Source organism: Hordeum vulgare, chromosome 4H (assembly GCF_904849725.1).
Source record: "Hordeum vulgare subsp. vulgare chromosome 4H, MorexV3_pseudomolecules_assembly, whole genome shotgun sequence".
NCBI classification, from domain to species: domain Eukaryota; kingdom Viridiplantae; phylum Streptophyta; class Magnoliopsida; order Poales; family Poaceae; genus Hordeum; species Hordeum vulgare.
In genome coordinates, this window is record NC_058521.1 from 576,871,467 (window position 1) to 576,890,378 (window position 18,912).

At 44.1% G+C, this 18,912-nt stretch overlaps 1 protein-coding gene across 2 annotated transcripts; it reads right to left on the reverse strand.

The window, feature by feature from the left end:
* Positions 1-891: 891 nt before the first annotated feature.
* LOC123449680 (cysteine--tRNA ligase CPS1, chloroplastic/mitochondrial-like) lies at positions 892-5,705 on the reverse strand. 2 transcript variants are annotated; one of them, XM_045126977.1, is made up of 10 exons: positions 5,298-5,705; positions 4,570-4,633; positions 3,131-3,292; positions 2,669-2,839; positions 2,308-2,589; positions 2,089-2,214; positions 1,749-1,952; positions 1,475-1,657; positions 1,147-1,383; positions 892-1,052 (listed from the first exon to the last, which is right to left on the reverse strand). In XM_045126977.1, the coding sequence occupies exons 1-9, from the start codon at positions 5,588-5,590 to the stop codon at positions 1,177-1,179; spliced, it is 1,692 nt and encodes a 563-aa protein (XP_044982912.1). In that variant the 5' UTR covers positions 5,591-5,705; the 3' UTR covers positions 892-1,052; positions 1,147-1,176. The 2 variants fall into 2 exon arrangements, with proteins under 2 accessions (XP_044982912.1, XP_044982911.1); XM_045126976.1 differs by having other exon boundaries at positions 892-1,383.
* Between the last annotated feature and the right edge of the window lie 13,207 nt (positions 5,706-18,912).

Genomic DNA, 18,912 nt, shown 5'->3' on the forward strand with positions numbered 1-18,912 from the left:
CTTGTCCGCATCGGGGGGCCGTGGCATGCGGCCATCTACCTTCCACCGCCTAAATTAACTACGAACGCACGGTCGGCCCCACCTGTCATCCACCCAGACGAGCAGTCGCCGTCCTTCTTAGATGGGAAGCCGTGGACCGGTCACAGTCCACGCTCCCACTCCAGTCCTGATGCCCCCTCAAAACCAAACACCCAAACCCTGGTTCTTTCCTCCTTTTCTCGAGCTCTCTGCCCACCGGCAACCATGGTGTGGTGAAGCACCGGCCGTAAGGGGGCACACGACCACAAGATTGGTTCGTCCTTCGGCCGCCGCCAGTTCAGCGCCTGGACCACCCCCACGGAGGGCCCCTGCACTGCCCGCATTCACCATCGCCCCTCTGGTCGCCCCCGCGCGCGACCGACAGTACGTCCATGCAGATGTTTGCAGACGTTATTGGGGAATAGTGACGCCGCTCCCCTGAGCGACGTTCACCTACCCAATAATTGGCATCTGCCCGCGGATCGGCCGCCGATCCCGATGAGTGGCCGTGCCTATCGCGAAGAGATCGACCACCATCGTCGTTGCCTGCCTGACGACCTATACTACGACCCAAGGTACGTTGTCGCCACTGTAGGACACTTGGTTTCGGGACAAGCACGACATGCGACGCTCATCATACTTAGTTTTTATATTAATTATGTTCTAAACATTGTTTGCGTATTATTTTGGGCATTTATTTGAGTTTTGCAACAACAAAATCATGTCCATCCTGGACATGATTTGAGGTGCGACCGCGCACCGACCCGACAATAGCCCGATCCGGACATGGGCTATCCCATTGCCGCCCCAAACGAACAAAAGCAGGCGAACGTCCGTTTGGGGGCGTGCCCTGGATGACGCCAAACTAAAACATTTCATTCATTCCACTGAGACTATGAATTCAAAGGTGCAGGTCCACAACAGAAATTCAACACGGAGGACTCAATAATACCAACATATAGGGGGCCCTTGACTCTGTCCTACACATCCACCGACACAACACAGGTCTCATCTCTTCAGTCAACTTGGAACCCCTACAAAAATACCACATCCAAAGATGCATGAGTAAAATCTGCACCAGCGCAATAAGATGGGCAGATTAATGATTCATCCGTTGTACACTGTCACCTGTTAAACCAAGCACAGATTAATCATCGACTACTCTCGTTCACATGGTCTCCACACCGTGCCCGTAGGCTCATCCATCAGGGCGATGCCTTTGCTAGCAAGCTCCTTCCTGATCTGGTCAGACACCTCGAACTGCTTGTTGTTCCTGGCAGCGATCCTATGCTCAATCTGCTCACTCAGTGATTCCTCTGTCAGCCCTGCCCGCTTCAGCGCCTTCTCCTTTAGCTGCTTGAGTACCTGCATTGGATTGGACATTTGCTCGTGTCACAAACCATCATCGTCAAAAGAGGAAATGGGCACGTCTACATAGTGTGGCTTTAGTTCGTACCTCTGCTAAAGGAGATGGTGGCATCAGACCAAGGATGGATAGCTTGTGTTTAATTTCTGCTCCCAGCGCATTCAGAGCTTGAATGTGATCTTCTGGCTGCTTCTGTGGCCGCTGCTGCTTCTGTTGCTGCTTCTTTTGCTGTTGTTGTTTCTTCTTTTGCTGTTCCAGTTTTTGCTGCAGCTTCTGGAAGTAGAAAATGTGTTTGATGAACTACTGTGAACTGGACATAAATTTGTTCCAGCATTCAAAGCAGTGTATTATTGCTTGAACATACCTTCAAATCATTTAAATTGCCGTTTATTGCCTTCAGAAGCTCCATGAAGCCATCCAGAACATCTGTAGTCCGAAGATCATCTGACATTGATTCCAAAAATGCTTTATGGTGGTCGTCAACCAGTTTTTGCTCCTCAGCTGGGACTGGGGCAGATGTATTCTCTTCACGATGCAGAGACACCACTTCATCACAGTCATATAAAGTCTGCAAATTTTTTATATCAATCAAACATTAAAGGTCTGCTTCAAAATTCAGTTGCTCAGACAGACGTGTGTCGAATGCCTAAACTTTGATTTGAAACCAAATAATGACTAATATTATTGATGTTTAAGTACATCACCTGGAAAATGTAGTACACACGATCAGATGCAATCTCAAGTGCTTTATCAGAATGATTCGCATCTGATTTATAATGTGTGCGCATCAGGAAAAATCTCAGCGCCAAAGGATGATACAGAGTTATAATCTGAAAAGAAGAGACATGTGAGATATCTTGGGAAACACCCGACAGGTTTAAATGAGAACTATACTAAAAGAAGTCAGGTATCCATCTCCTTACATCTCTGATCGTGAAGAAGTTATTAACTGATTTTGACATCTTTTGGTCATCGATGTTAATAAAGCCATTATGCATCCAGCATTTGACCTCACTTTCTGGATAAGCCGCCCGGCTTTGTGCAAGCTCATTCTCATGATGAGGAAATATCAAATCTTTCCCTCCACCATGAATATCAAACACATGCCCTAAATAGTGAGCACTCATTGCACTGCATTCAATATGCCATCCTGGTCTTCCGTTACCCCAAGGGCTCTCCCAAGAAGGCTCACCTTCCTTAGCAGCCTGGACATGGTAACTCAAGCATAATAAGAAACTCGCAGTGTGCAAGAGTAAACTCTACACAACAATGTATCGAACTTACCTTCCATAACGCAAAGTCTGCAGGGTTCCGCTTTCTTGTATCGACAGCAACCCGTGAACCAGCACGATTGTGATCTAAGATCCTGCCCGATAAGCTCAGATATTCAGGAAAATTGTCGACGGAGAAGTAAACATCACCGTCTACAACATAGGCCTTGCCATTCTTGATTATCTGTTCACAAACATACACACAACAAGAAGAGTTTTACCAAGTGAAGAAAAATCTTGTGGTGTCACATTAGAACAATTATCACATACAGTATGTTACACATGATTGACTATGATGACAGGTGAAATAAGGTGAATCAGAAACTATGGCTGTGTTTATTTATACTTCATAATCCAAATGGTGACAAACAGACGCAAGTTAGTCATCCTTTTTTGAAAGCAACAAGCTGGAAAAATATCATGGCATCATAGCGTTGGAGGTAATTCTGTACAGTAACGGACATATTGAAAATACCTCTGTGATTAACTTTATGATATTTTCAATATGCTCTGTCACGCGTGGCTCGTGAGTAGGAGGCAGGCACTGAAGCTCAGCCACATCAGCGAGGAACTCCGTGATAAACCGACTGCTCAAGCTAGTAACAGTTTCACCATTTTGATTTGCCCGTTTAATAATCTGCAAAGCCATAGCAAGTTCTGGAGTCATTACAACAATACATGCTAACAAATAAGTATATCTGGAAAAATAATCAGAAGAAGTCCATAAAATTGCATCGTGCTGGAAAGATGAACAAAATGAAGTGTTGATCTAAAGAGGAATAATAGAATGACAGGGACATATAAATGCTAAGTCATCAATTTTCACTAAAAAAGGACCACCCAAACTCTCCATGAATCATGCACCGATGCCTACAAGGGTAGCTGATACTGATAGTCATGGATGACAGCAACTATTACCTCCGGCGAAAAAAGGTACATGTCTAAGTCCAGACAAATTATCAAGCTTCCTTAGGAAGTAAGGAAAATTGACTTAGGGCTTCTTTGGTTCAAAGGAAAAGTGGAGGGAAAATGTAGGAATACAAAAAAAAAATATATGGTGATACTATTCATGCCTTTGGTTTAAAGGAATAGGGCAAAGGAAAAATGGAGGAAAATTTCAAAGAAAAACATATGAATTCTAATATCTACTTGGACCTCTTTTTCAAATTCCTATGCACGAAGAACAAGACAGTAGCCCCTTAGAAATACCTTGTACTCCCTCCGTCTCGAATTATTTGTCTTAGATTTGTCTAGATACGGTAGACACGTTTTAGTGTTAGATACATCCGAATCTAGACAAATCTAAGACAACTAATTTGGGACAGGGGTTGTACATCAGAACCAATATGAAGGGGAGCCTTGGCGCACAGCAAAGTTGTTGCCTTGTGACCATGAGGTCACAGGTTCGAGTCCTAGAAACAGCCTCTTGCAGAAATGTAGGGAAAGGCTGCGTACAAAAGACCGAAGTGGTCGGACCCTTCCCGTGACCCTGCGCAAGGGAGCTACATGCACCGGGCTGCCCTTTATCAGAACCAATATCCAATCAATCAGTCAGATGTAATTGTTTTTGCTTAGAATTGTCTCATTTTAAATTGGAGAGAAATTTCAGTATAATCTGAGACTTTTTACCAATCCCACCAAGTGGTGACAAACTTCTTTGCCAGCCTGCCCAGCCATATGGCGATCACGGTAACATGTACTCCCTCTGTAAACTCTTATAAAGACCTTTTAGGTCACTACTTTATAAAAGTTTACAGAGGGAGTATAGGTTTAGAAGAAAAGAGTGCAGTCCTTGTAAAAGTAGAACATACAATATTAGTCTACACACGAGGCATTCAGCTTATATAAAACAAATAACCTTCCATTTTCTCAACTAGTAAGTGCACATCTGGAACGCTCTGCATGGATTATTACCTTATCATCGATGTCAGTGAAGTTGCGCACATAGTCAACTTCATACCCCAAGAATTTAAGATACCTACATTGAATCAAGGAGCAATATTAAGTACTTTGCCAAAACATTAACACAAAAACAGCAGTAGAAGCCACTTAATACCATTGTTATTCTGCTCAATTACCATATGGTCTTCTAGAAAATGTATCGAGAATTCATTTCAACAAACTGGATACAAGTTTGTTGCATCAGCTAAACTAGGTGCTACAAGTTAAGCACTACCACATGTCGAATATATGGAAGTAACTTAGACCAACTGCAAAGGTACAAAAGGCAAGAGAAATGACCAGAAGTGAAGGGTTTAAGTTATCGCACAAGTTAATAAACACGTAACCATATTCAGAAACTGATGGAACATATGCGGATAAAACATCGTTGAAATCCATGTGAAGGGTACTGAACATAACATATCAGAGCACGATGAATAAACCATAATTCCACAACATTTCACTTGAGTTAGTGGAGCAATTACATTTGCGAGCATAGACCGAATAATCATACATCCAAGCCCACGCCTGGCTCTAGCGCTAAGCTAAACTCCCAACTCCCCACACATTTCGAAGCACCAGATTCAGCAGGCTAGTGGCGGAATTTCCACGACCAAACGCATCGAGCTACAGCGCGAACCGATCTCGGGAATTGCAAATCTAGGGCAGCGACCGGGCACCGGATCGGAGCAAGGAGGTACCTGTAGAGGACGTCAAAGGCGACGTAGGCGCGGGCGTGGCCGACGTGGCTGAAGTCGTACGGCGTGACGCCACAGACGTACATGCCGACCTTGCCCTCGACGCGCGGCACGAAGAGCTCCTTCTTCTTCGTCATCGAATTGAAGAGCTGCAGCGGCGGCGGCGGCGGCGCGCCCACCGCCGCGGTCGCGGGGACGGAGGGGAGAGCGGTCGCAGCCTGCGTCGCCGCTGTGTCCTCCGCGACAGTGAGATTGGAGAGAAGGGTGGCCGCCGGCTCCGGCGTGTTCTCGGCCATCGCGAGGACGGGGGTAAGGGAGGGGCAGACGCGCTAACCCTAGAACCAGCGGCGGCGGCGGCTGGATAGCGAGCAGGGGAGGACAGCACTGAGAAGCAAACGGGAATTTGCGGTCCGATCCCTGCCTTTAATTTGTGGGGATTACTTGGAGAAATTTTAAGACCCTCCTTTTTTTTAGGCAAATTTTAAGGCCCTGATATCTTTTAGGAAAAAATTAAGACCCTGATAACCTGAAAGGAATGGAGGGGATCCAGAGGGATTTTGATTTGCACGGGATTTAATCCCCCAACCCAATAGAAATAAGGTCTTTGTTTGGTTATTAGGACTCGATCCACGTGGTTCATCTTCACGGGGAACTATTTCACATGAATAGTAACTAGCAAAATGGCTTGTGCGTTGTCACGAAAGAAAAAAAAACATAATCTTCAATGATGGTTACCACATTACGTTCACATATCATCACTTGATTTAGAAATTTTGTGCACAAATGCAAGAAAATGTTCCTTCTTTTAAATTTATTCACAAGTTGAAGCAATCTTTACATTTTCAAAAAATATGTATCATGATTGTCAAAAATCTTGGTAACTCAAAGATTTATTCTGAATTCCAAGAATTTTTTCAGAAAACAAACAATAATAATCCGATCCATCCACAGTTAATTATTCAAAATTCATACAGGTATTTTGTCACAAAGACTTAGAAGCATTAATGTTTAACTACATACATTAGATCTTTCGTGGACAATTTTCAAAATATTGAAACAATTTTAAAATCAAGAACATTTTTTACAATTTACAAACATTTACTAAAAATCGTGAATATTTTTTATATTTCGAACGGGTTTAAATATTTTCTTCTAAATTGGCGACCAATTCAAGAAATGATGAACATAATTTTTTATGTTGGAGGATTTTATTTTAAATTCACAAACATTTTTTGAAACGCATGAAGTTTTCCTAAATAAACAAATATTTTTATAAATCAGTAATATATTTATTAAATTCATGGACATTGTTTTGGAATTTGCAAAAAATATAAAAATCCAGCGGGTTTTTTGAATCCTATTTTTAATTCAAAATAAAAAAAATTCAGCATTTTAATACGAAATTCCTATTTTTTAATATGCAAATTTTTTTGTAATTCTAAATTATTTAAATTATAAATAAAAAATGGAATGGAAAATTTTAAATAAAAAAAGAAACTATCAAAACAGGCATTAGCTATTTTTAAAATTTTATGACATTTTTTAAATGCATTAACATATTTTGAATTAGAAAGCATTTTGTTAAATGCCTTTAATAATTTTTAATACATGGAATTGTATTTGAGATCATGGACTTTTCTTATTGTACAAACATTTTTCTAAAATTGCAAACATTTTATTGTACATGCGAGCATTTTTTACAAAACAACGAGCAGTTTTTGAAGTCACAAACATTTTAGTTATTTAAATATGTTGATTTATAATTTTCAGTTTATCAAAAATTTAAAGATTATTTGAAGTTCTAAATTGTTTAAAATAAAAACTAAAATGGAACCGAAAATAAATAAATAAACGGAACTAAAAGCAGGCGCCTGTGCATGGGCCGGCCCATACAGTGTGCTGGATATTCTCCCAGCATGCAGAGCGTAATATAGGAGATTTTTACATGGGCCGACCCAGTCCAAGATTTTTCGCTTTGTGAAACGTTTTCTATTACTTACCGGTGGCATGGTGGGTAATTCATGCAAACTTTAGGGGTAATTTCCAAGACGGACGACCAGAAACCGTATTTGCTTTATTATTAGGGAAAGATTTATGTGTTTGATTTCACAAGAACGAGGAAACTCCTAACTCAAACCACGTCGATCCGCTTCAATTCACGGGCTGCAAAAAAATCGTTTTTGATCCATGGAACGGATCCATGTGAGGTGTGTCTCGAGGAGATGAAACCCTACAAATGGGATGGCGGCACGTGACGGATGCGGGGTGCAGCCGGTGCAAAGTCCCACAACGATGATGGACTTCTTCGAAAACTCTCCTCCTTCTCGCCCTCCTTCTGTGCCATCAAGTTCATCCCGCCCCGTCACCTGAGCCCCGGCGGCTTCTTCCACATCCCGCTTCTAGTTTTTCGACGCAGATGATGACCTATAACATTTGTTCGCTCTCTTTCCATTGGAGTCGCCCACTCGCCGTGGCTACTCATCTCCATTGCTGGCAACTAACGCTCCTGCTACAAAAGGAAATATTACATCTTGGATGCATGATTTCCCACCTTGCAATTGGTTTGTTGGTAATGTCTTCGCTTTTTATCAAAGGAAACATTATTAGCTACCCTCATCGAATGCTTCCCATGCATACATTTTTTCTCATCTAATAACCTAACACAATTTTCTTCCTATCTGAAAGGACATGGAAGTCGCCTAGAGGGGGTGAATAGACGCTTTAAAATAATTACGGTTTAGGCTTCAACAAATACGGGATAAAACTAACGTTTAATTAGACAAGCACAAAACCTAAAACAACTAGGTTCACCTATGTGCACCAACAACTTATGCTAAGCAAAATAACTAACTAAGTGATAGCAAGATATATAACAAGAAACAATATAGTTATCACAAAGTAAAGTGCATAAGTAAATGGCTCGGGTAAGAGATAACCGAGCCACGCGGAGACGACGATATATCCCGAAGTTCACACCCTTGCAGATGATAATGTATGTTTGGAGCGGTGTGGAGGCACAATGCTCCCCAAGAAGCTATTAGGACCACCATAATCTCCTCGCGCCCTCGCATAATGCAAGATGACGTGATTCCAAAAAGGAACCCTTGAGGGTGGTCACCGAACCCGTATAAACAATGTTGGGGCAATCTTCACAATTTAATTGAAGGCTCCCAACAACACCATGAAGCTTCACCACAATGGATTGTGGCTCTGAGATGACTTCAAATGCTAGGGGCAATCTCCACGACATAATTGAAAACCCCGACGCTTGTTCGGAGTTTTACACCACAATGATTGAGCTTTGAAGCACCACCAAGCTTCTGGGACGCCAAAGCACCCAAGAAGAACAAGCTCTAGGGGCACTAAGCACCCAAGAGTAATAAAGCTTCTCAACTTTTCACTTTCACGTATCACCGTGTGATGCAACTAATGCAATGGCAAGAACATATGAAGTGGTCAAGTAGTTCACACTCAAATCCCTCCACAACAACAAAAGATATTGAGGAGTATTAGAGGAAGAACAAGGAGCTCACAAAGAACTCCAAGATCAAGATCCAAGGGGTTCCCCTCACATAGAGGAGAAAGTGATTGGTGGAAACGTGGATCTAGATCTCCTCTCTCTTTTTCCTCAAGAGCTAGCAAGAATTATTGGAGGGATTGAGAGTTAGCAAGCTCGAAGAAGGTAAACAATGGGGAAAGAACACGAGCTCAAGGGTTGAAAACCATTGGGGCAGAAGACCCCCTTAAATAGGTCTTCCCAAATCCAACTGTTATGTTCACAGGTCATGCACAAGTGGTACTACCGCTTGGCTGAGCGGTACTTCCGCTAGAGCGATACTACCGCTCCTCTCCCAGTGGTACTTCCGCTCAAAATGATCAAAGGCACGAGAGAGAGAAACTAAGTGGAAGAGGGGTCGAAAAGGGAGGACGTCGTATCGCCAGAGCGGTAGTACCGCTCAGGCCCGAGCGGTACTTCCACTCAAGATGGGCAAAGGGGCCGAAGATGCCAGAGACAAAAACTAAGCGGAAGAGGGTCCGAAAGGGGAGGGCGGTAGTACCGCCCGAGCAGTACTACCGCTTTCCCCTAGCGGTACTTCCGCTTGAGAGTGAAAACTTGTCCTCGCACTAAAACTGCCATAACTTTCGCATACGAGCTCCGAATTGAGGAAATTCAAGTTTGTTGGATAGCACACGACAAGCTTGTTATCTTAATAACATGTAGTTATGAAAATGCCAATGATATAGAGATGTGAAACCTCTATGAATGAAGAACCAACAAAAACTCCAACATCGAAAACATCATAGAAGATGCACATGAACTCCGTTTTCGATGAACTTGAGCTTGTCGTGAAGGTGACCATAAGCTCAAGAACCCACATAGAGAAAAGCCAACCAAGAACCAAGAAAGATGATGATGACAAGAATGCAATGGTTTGATGTAACACCCCGGACACACCCGCCGGCGGTCGTTACTCCTGGCGGGATCTAGACTGGCCCCACATATCAATACTAGTCTTTTCTATGCACTTTGTCCTCACTCATGCGCACCCGGGATCAATGATACGTCTCCGTCGTATCTATAATTTTTGATTGTTTCATCCCAATATTCTACAACTTTCATATACTTTTGGCAACTTTTTATACTATTTTTGGGACTAACATATTGATCTAGTGCCCAGTGCCAGTTCCTGTTTGTTGCATGTTTTTTGTTTCGCAGATTATCCATACCAAACGAAGTCCAAACGCAATAAAAAACCTAGGGGATTTTTTTGGAATGTTTATGATTTTTGGGAAGAAGAATCAACGTGAAACGATGCCCGAGGGGGTCACAAGCCCCCTAGCCGCGACCTGGGGGTGGGCCCACGCCTGGCAGGCTTGTGACCAATCCCTAAGGCAGTTGGTGCCCTTCTTTTGCCGCAAGAAAGATAATATACGGAAGAAAACCGTGTTAAAATTTCAGCCCAATCGGAGTTACGGATCTCCGGGAATTTAAGAAACTGTCAAAGGCAGAATCTGGGAGCGCAGAAACAGAAGGACACAGAGAGAGAGATCCAATCTCGGAGGGGCTCTCGCCCCTTCGCCGCCATGGAGACCATGGACCAGAGGGGAAACCCTTCTCCCATCTAGGGAGGAGGCCAAGGAATAAGAATAAGAAGGGGGGCTCTCTCCCCTCTCTCCCGGCGGCGCCGGAACGCCGCCCGGGACATCATCGTGTGACGGTGATCTACACCAACACCTCCGTCATCTTCACCAACACCTCCATCATCTTCCCCCATCTATATTCAGCGGTCCACTCTCCCGCAACCCTTTGTGCCCTCTACTTGAACATGGTGCTTTATGCTTCATATTATTATCCAATGATGTGTTGCCATCCTATGATGTCTGAGTAGATTTTCGTTGTCCTATCGGTGATTGATAAATTGCTATGATTGGTTTAATTTGCTTGTGGTTATGTTGCTGTCCTTTGGTGCCCATCATATGAGCGCGCGCGTGGATCACACCATAGGGTTAGTAGTATGTTGATAGGACTATGTATTGGAGGGCAAGGGTGACAGAAGCTTCAGCCTAGCATAGAAATTGATGCATACGGGATTGAAGGGGGACCAATATATCTTATTGCTATGGTTGGATTTTACCTTAATGAACGTTAGTAGTTGCGGATGCTTGCTAATAGTTCCAATCATAAGAGCATAGAATTCCAAGTAAGGGCCACTTTTCCACACTCGTTAAACTAACGTAATTGTTTCTAACCAGCCCCTAGTTTTTATTTACATGTTCTTTGTTCTCTTGCAAACCTATCCTATCACGCCTACATAGTACTTCTAGTTTCATACTTGTTCTAGGTAAAGCGAGCGTAAAGTGTGCGTAGAGTTGTATCGGTGGTCGATAGAACTTGAGGGAATATTTGTCCTACCTTTAGCTCCTCGTTGGGTTCGACACTCTTACTTATCGAGAAAGGCTACAACTGATCCCCTATACTTGTGGGTTATCAATGAACTTCTCGGTCGATCACAAGCACGCTTAACCTGGGAGTTATGTTCGAATGGGCTCCCGGAAAAGAAGGAATTCCTTATTGATATGAGTAGTCTATCATCCCTAATAAGGCAGGCTATCACATACACCACCACTCAGAGGAACCGACGTCCTCGTCGGGCCACAGGAGCGTTCCATCTTGGTACAAACGTCTGTGCATCCAGTCCAGTACATGCACCATGTCGTGTGCCACGACGGGTCACAAACGTCATGAACAACATGACCGCACACCTGTCCGCAAACATCCATGTAACTGCAAGGGTCGGCTCTGATACCGAACTTGTAACGCTCCGGACACACCCGCCGGCTGATACCGAACTTGTAACGCCCCGGACACACCCGCCGGCGGTCGTTACTCCTGGCGGGGTCTAGACTGGCCCCACATATCAATACTAGTCTTTTTTGCGCACTTCGTCCTCAGTCATGCGCACCCCCGCAAACATTCATGTAACTACCGCCGGCTGATACCGAACTTGTAACCCCCCGGACACACCCGCCGGCGGTCGTTACTCCTGGCGGGGTCTAGACTGGCCCACATATCAATACTAGTCTTTTTTGCGCACTTTGTCCTCAGTCATGCGCACCCGGGATCAACTTCCCAGTCGGTCACCCATCCTAGAACTACTCCAAGCCAAGCACGCTTAACCTGGGAGTTCTGTTCGAATGGGCTCCCGGAAAAGAAGGAATTCCTTATTGATATGAGTAGTCTATCATCCCTAATAAGCCAGTCTATCACATTTGAGCTCTCAAGGAACAATGTGATCAAGCTACTCACTTGAGAGCCCCCTTGACAGTACGACAATCTATCCTATTGCCCGGTCTCCCGACTAACACACTGAGACCGGTAAAATAGAAAACCTATCAAGGCCAAACAAATACCTTGCGCATAGTCCACTTGAGCTAGATGATGATGATGTTGTCCTCCTCAAGATGGACCACCTTCCTTGATTGCGACGGCTCGATGAAGACTAGTAGATTGCTCCCCCATACTCCACTATGAGTGAGCCACTCTTCAGCATATCTTCACAAATCTATTGCCACCACAATGGACGGGAAGATTCAAGCATGATCTCTTCGTGATGATCCACTTGAACTTGCACACCGCAAACTTCCATGGGTTGAATGAGATCTTCCCCTTGACGCAAGCCCTTGGAAACACACCTAACCCCACATAGTACTCTCACGAATACCATTGGTTAGTACACAAAGTGTAATGGACAGTGCTTACCATACCATGGGATCACTTGATCCCTCTCGGTACATCTTGTACGCTTTGTGTGTTGATCAACTTGATTCACTCTTTGACTTAGTCTTGATCAACCTTGTGTCTTTGTAACCAATCTTTGGATAAAACCTTGAGTACCACCTTGGTCATCATATAAACTCATTGAAACCAACAGATGGACTTCAAGAAGTGCTTATGGACAAATCCTTCGTATATAACTCAAGGCAACCATTAGTCCATAGGGATTGTCATCCATTACCAAAACCACATATGGAGAAATATGCTCTAACACTATCTATTTGCCAAGGTAAAAGTTGTTAAACATTGGACCGAAAGTTCATCAATCCATTCCAGATGCATGAGATAATTTTAATATTTTTGAAGTAGTATATTGTGTAGTAAGGAAGTAAGGTATTACTTATTAGTTGGAGTGGTTCATCTTGCTTCTAGATATCTATGTCGGTCGTGTCTGGTCATGACTCAAAGCGATATTCATTGTTGTGGTTAGTCATATCAGCCACAAGAACTCCAAATGGATCCAAAAAAAACTTTGCGGTGAGCATTTTGCTTTGTTTAGCGGGCGGAGGCGCGCGCGGTCCATCAAAGAGTTGGTGTGTGCGCATGTTTTCTTTTTGTAACGAGGGAAGAGGAGATAGTGGGTTCAAAAGCAAGCTGGAGACGTGAAATTATTTGTGCATTCAGTTGGTTTATGTAGGTCCTTATGCTTTATTATTCGTAACTGTGAGTCCTTGTTGTTTTATTATAGTTATTTTTCTTGCATGTCTAGCTGATTAGTTTCTTGTGTGGGTGAAAATAAGGAAGGTTATATAGTCTACACATTCCTTGTGCCCAATCATGAACTTATCATCCTTATTCTTTGGATATTTACTTATCATATTAACATCATGATGCCACTAGGTTCTTATAGTTACGCATTACATTTTGAATGCTGATAGTGTGCAGTGTGTACGCAAGACATCCGTGGTCTTTTAGTTGATTCAACTATTATAAATAGAATAATTTGGTAGTTAATATCTAGTTATGTTTATGAAATATAATCTAGATTTCTAGCTGCCATGTGGCACTGATGTTTCTTCTAGCATTTTGACTTCTCTCGAACTTTTGATTCATGAATCTGACATGATCTTTTCTAATCAAGTTGCTTGTGTCATATTAATATTTTCCAAATATTAAGTGGATGCCAGGTTTTAGGAATAAATTTTGTGGAAAATCGGCAGAGATTGGGCTTGTATATGACCTATTTTCTACAAATATAGGTTGTACATGATGCCTATGGTGAGCTTGCATTGTTGATACTTCTTACATAGTGGAATACATGATGATGCATTTTAAACATAAGAAACATCACTTTATACACCAATTCACGTTACTAGAATAGACTCCTACAATACACATGATAATGTGTCCATCAATTAACCCATGAATTATAATCCAGATATTTCTAGCTACCATGAGGCATTGATGTTTCCTTTAGCATTTTAATTTCTCTCAAACTTTTGATTTGTGAACCTAATATGATTTTTTGTGATCGAGCTGCGTGTTTCATCCTCATATTTTCCAAATATTAAGTGGATGCCCGGTTTTAGGAATACTTTTTGTGGCAAATTAGCAGAGATTGAGCTTGTATATGACTTACTTATCTACAAAGATAGGATGTACATGATGCCTATTGGTGAGCTTACATTGTTGATGCTTCTTACATAGTGAACTACATGATGACACATTTTAAACTTAAGAACCATCACTTTATACACCAATTTAGATTACTAGAGTAGACTCCTACAGTACACATGATAATTTGTCCATCGATTAACCGAACAACTAGCATCAGTTAGATGCAGTAAAAATTCCATGGTTGCCAAACATTTTTTTATCTCCCTGTCGGTGCTAAAACCGGCGAATCTCGGGTAGGGGGTCCCGAGCTGGTGATCTAGGAAAAATGGTAATAAGAAACAAGGAGGGCAATGTTTTACCCCGGGTTCGGGCCCTCTGAAATTGGTAAAACCCTATGTCCTGCTTTGATTATATTGGTTGGAGCGGGTACAAAGTACAAGATGATCTACCTCGAGATTGTATGATTGTGTTCTAAACCCTAAGGCTTGTGTTCTTGTCCCTAAAGACTAAAAGCCTTTGCTTATATATGCACCAGGGATACCTAGGTTACACGTATGATCGGCTATCATCCAGGATAAACATGTCGACTACGAAAACACTCCTTAATGTGCACGTTAAGTCTTCGGAAGTTTCCATCTTGCCTATGTTGAGGACCATAGCTTTGGCAGTCCTTCCTTCTAGTGGTCAGTGGGCCATCATCCCAGCCATTGATGACAGACTGTCAGGGTTTACACCCCTTAGTCCAGGACACCATCAGTACCCCATGAACGGGTCATCAAAGCCGAGAACTATGCCTTCATAGGAATGTCTTATTCTTCAATGTCTTCAGCTTGACAGGCGAGTTCCTTCTTCATTGTCATGTGCTCGGATCTGAAGTCTTTAATTGTCTTTAGACCACTCATTCGCCTTCCAACTTGACAAAGTAGTTGTGTGCCCTAGTTTCAACTTTACTAGTAAAAAGACGGGATGCTTCGGGAAAGCCCGTCTGCTTTTAGAAACATGTTCAATATGTCCGAGGACTCGCTTTATGTTGGGGAACGTTGCATGGGAAACAAAAAATTTCCTATGCACATGAAGACCTATCATGGTGATGTCCATCCACAAGAGGATATTAGATCCACATACCCTTGTAGATCGCTAAGCGGGAAGCGTTAAGAAACACGGTTGATGTAGTGGTACAACTTCATGATTCAAATCACCATTGTCCCATGATTGGTGCCACGATCTGTTCCGATCTAGCGCCGAACGGACGGCACCTCCGCGTTCAGCACACGTACAGCTCGATGACGATCTCGGCCTTCTTGATCCAGCAAGAGAGACGGAGAAGTAGATGAGTTCTCCGACAGCGTGACGGTGCTCCGGTGGTGGTGATGATCTACTCCTGCAGGGCTCCGCCCGAGCTCCGCAGAAATACGATCTGGAGGAAGAACTACGTGGTATAAGTTTGAGTTGCGCGTGGCAAAGTTGTGTCTCAAAAAACCCTAAACCACCAATATATATAGGAGGAGGGGAGCGGCTAGCCTTGGGGCTGAAGGGAGCCCCAAGGGCGCCCGCCGAAGGGAGGAGGTGGACTCCCACCCCAATTTGGTTTGGGGGAAGGAGTCCATTCCTTCCCTCCCACCTCCCTCTTTCCCTTTTTTCCTTTCCTTTGGTATTTTTCCCTTGTGGCGCCATAGCCCTCTTGGGCTGGCCTCACCAGCCCACTAAGGGCTGGTGCGCCACCCTAGGGTCACTAGGCTCACTCCCGGGTGGGTGGGCCCCTCCCGGTGAATACCCGGAACCCATTCGTCACTCCCGGTACACTGTCGGTAATGCCCGAAACTTTCCGGTGACCAAATGAAACTCCTATCTATCAATCTTCGTTTCCGGACCATTCCGGAAACCCTCACGACGTCCGTGATCTCATCCGGGACTCCGAACAACCTTCGGTAACCACACATATAACTCAACTATACTAAAACATCATCGAACCTTAAGTGTGCAGACCCTACGGGTTCGAGAACTATGTAGACATGACCCGAGACACTCCTCGGTCAATATCCAATAGCCGGACCTGGATGTCCATATTGGATCCTACATATTCTACGAAGATCTTATCGGTTGAACCTCTGTGCCAAGGATTCATATAATCCCGTATGTCATTCCCTTTGTCCTTCGGTATGTTACTTGCCCGAGATTTGATCGTCGGTATCTGTATACCTATTTCAATCTTGTTACCGGCAAGTCTCTTTACTCATTCCGTAATACAAGATCTTGTGACTCACACTTGAGTCACATTGCTTGCAAGGCTTGTTTGTGATGTTGTATTACCGAGTGGGCCCCGAGATACCTCACCGTCACACGGAGACACAAATCCCAGTCTTGATCCATACTAACTCAACGGTCACCTTTGAAGGTACCCGTAGAGCACCTTTATAGTCACCCAGTTACGTTGCGATGTTTGACACACACAAGGTATTTCTACGGTGTGAGTGAGTTATATGATCTCATGGTCATAGGAATGAATACTTGACACGCAGAAAACAATAGCAATAAAATGACACAATCACATGCTACGTTCATAGTTTGGGTCTAGTCCATCACATGATTCTCCTAATGATGTGATCTAGTTATGAAGTGACAACACTTGCGTATGGTCAGAAAACCTTAACCATCCTTGATCAACTGGCTAGCCAACTAGAGGCTTGCTAGGGACATTGTTTTGTCTATGTATCCACACATGTATCTATGTTTTCATTCAATACAATTATAGCATGGACAATAAACGATTATCTTGAAACAAGAAATATAATAATAACTATTTTATCATTGCCTCTAGGGCATATTTCCAACACTTAATTCAGTCTTAAAGACTCGCCAAGTAGGCAGGGTTGGTGAGTTGGTTTAAACCCTAACAACTTTATCGAACAACCACTTCTTCAAACAAGACCATATCATTTGTCACACAATGTCTTTTGTGGTTAATTAGCAGGGAGGCTAACCCCTAATTAGGTGGCCATGTCGTCAAGCTAGAGATGGCCGAGGACAACTAACAGAGCGGCGGTGACTCGCTAGAGTTGACCTATGGTCATCGGTTGGGTACGCTCAGGGCATCGGAGGGAATCCCTCACTCGTCTGCATCCAAGGAAATAGACGGCACATCGCGGGGTGGTCGGAATCGACGCCATCTACAAGCTCAGCAGCGGCTTGATTCGGACGACGAGGAATCAACAACTACAACAGCTTATCCAAGCGGGTCAAAGCGGGGATCTACGGAGAGGCTCATGGCACATCGGATGGCAGGCTCAGCGGGCTCGGGAAGGCACCAGAAGCAGCAGAATGACGGTGGCGATCCACGGTCACCGTTGATGAGGAGGAGCTCAATGGCTTCGATCCTGGGCGTTCGGGCTTGATTTCTCTATCGTCGAGATGGGGAGGAGCACAACGAAGCTAGTGGACATGTCGGGGGGCCTCGGCGAAGCTAGTGGACGCAGTGGCATCAGTCGGCGGCGACGATGGCGCTCGGCTGAAAGGACGTGGATGTCGCCTAGAGGGGGGGGGGGGTGAATAGGCGCTTTAAAATAATTAAGGTTTAGGCTTGAACAAATGCGGAATAAAACTAACGTTTAATATGTCAAGCACAAAACCTACAAACAACTAGGCTCACCTATGTGCACCAAAAACTTATGCTAAGCAAGATAAACAACTAAGTGATAGCAAGATATATTACAATAAACAATATGTCTATCACAAAGTAAAGTCCATAAGTAAGGGGTTCGGGTAAGAGATAACCGAGGCACGGGGAGACGATGATGTATCCCGAAGTTCACACCCTTGCGGATGCTAATCTCCGTTAGAGCGGTGTGGAGGCACAATGCTCCCCAATATGCCACTAAGGCCACCGTAATCTCCTCACGCCCTCGCACAATGCAAGATGCCGTGATTCCACTAAGGGACCCTTGAGGGCGGTCACCGATCCCGTACAAATGGCAAATCTTGGGGGCGGTCACCGAACCCGTACACGTGGCAACCCTTGGGGGCGGTTACCGGTACCCGGACAAATTGCTCGGGGCTATCTCCACAACCTAATTGGAGGCCCCGACGCTTGCCCGGAGCTTCACACCACAATGATTGAGCTCCGAGACACCACCAAGCTTCTAGGATGCCAAAGCATCCACGAAGAACAATATCTAGGGTACTAAGTACCAAAGGTAGTAAGCTTCTCAACTTCTCACTTCCACGTATCACCGTGGAGAATTCAAACCGATGCAACTAATGCAATGGCAAGAACACACGAAGTGGTCAAGTCCCTCACACTCAAATCCCTCCACAACAACAAAAGCTATGGAGAAATATGAGAGGAAGAACAAGGAGCTCACAAAGAACTCCAAGATCTAGATCCAAGGGGTTCCCCTCACATAGAGGAGAAAGTGATTGGTGGAGATGTGGATCTAGATCTCCTCTCTCTTTTCCCTCAAGAACAAGCAAGAATCATTGGAGGGATTGAGAGTTAGCAAGCTCTAAGAATGTCAACAATGGAGGTAGAACAAGAGCTCAACGAATGGATGAGGCCAAGGGGGAATTAGACCCACTTTATATAGTGGGGGAAGGAATCAGACCGTTACCCCCACTTACAGCCCGAGCCCAGCGGTACTACCGCTGGCTCCAGCGGTACTACCGCTGACCCTCCGGCGGTACTACCGCTGGCTGCAGCGGTACTCCGCCGACTAGCGGTACTACCGCTGG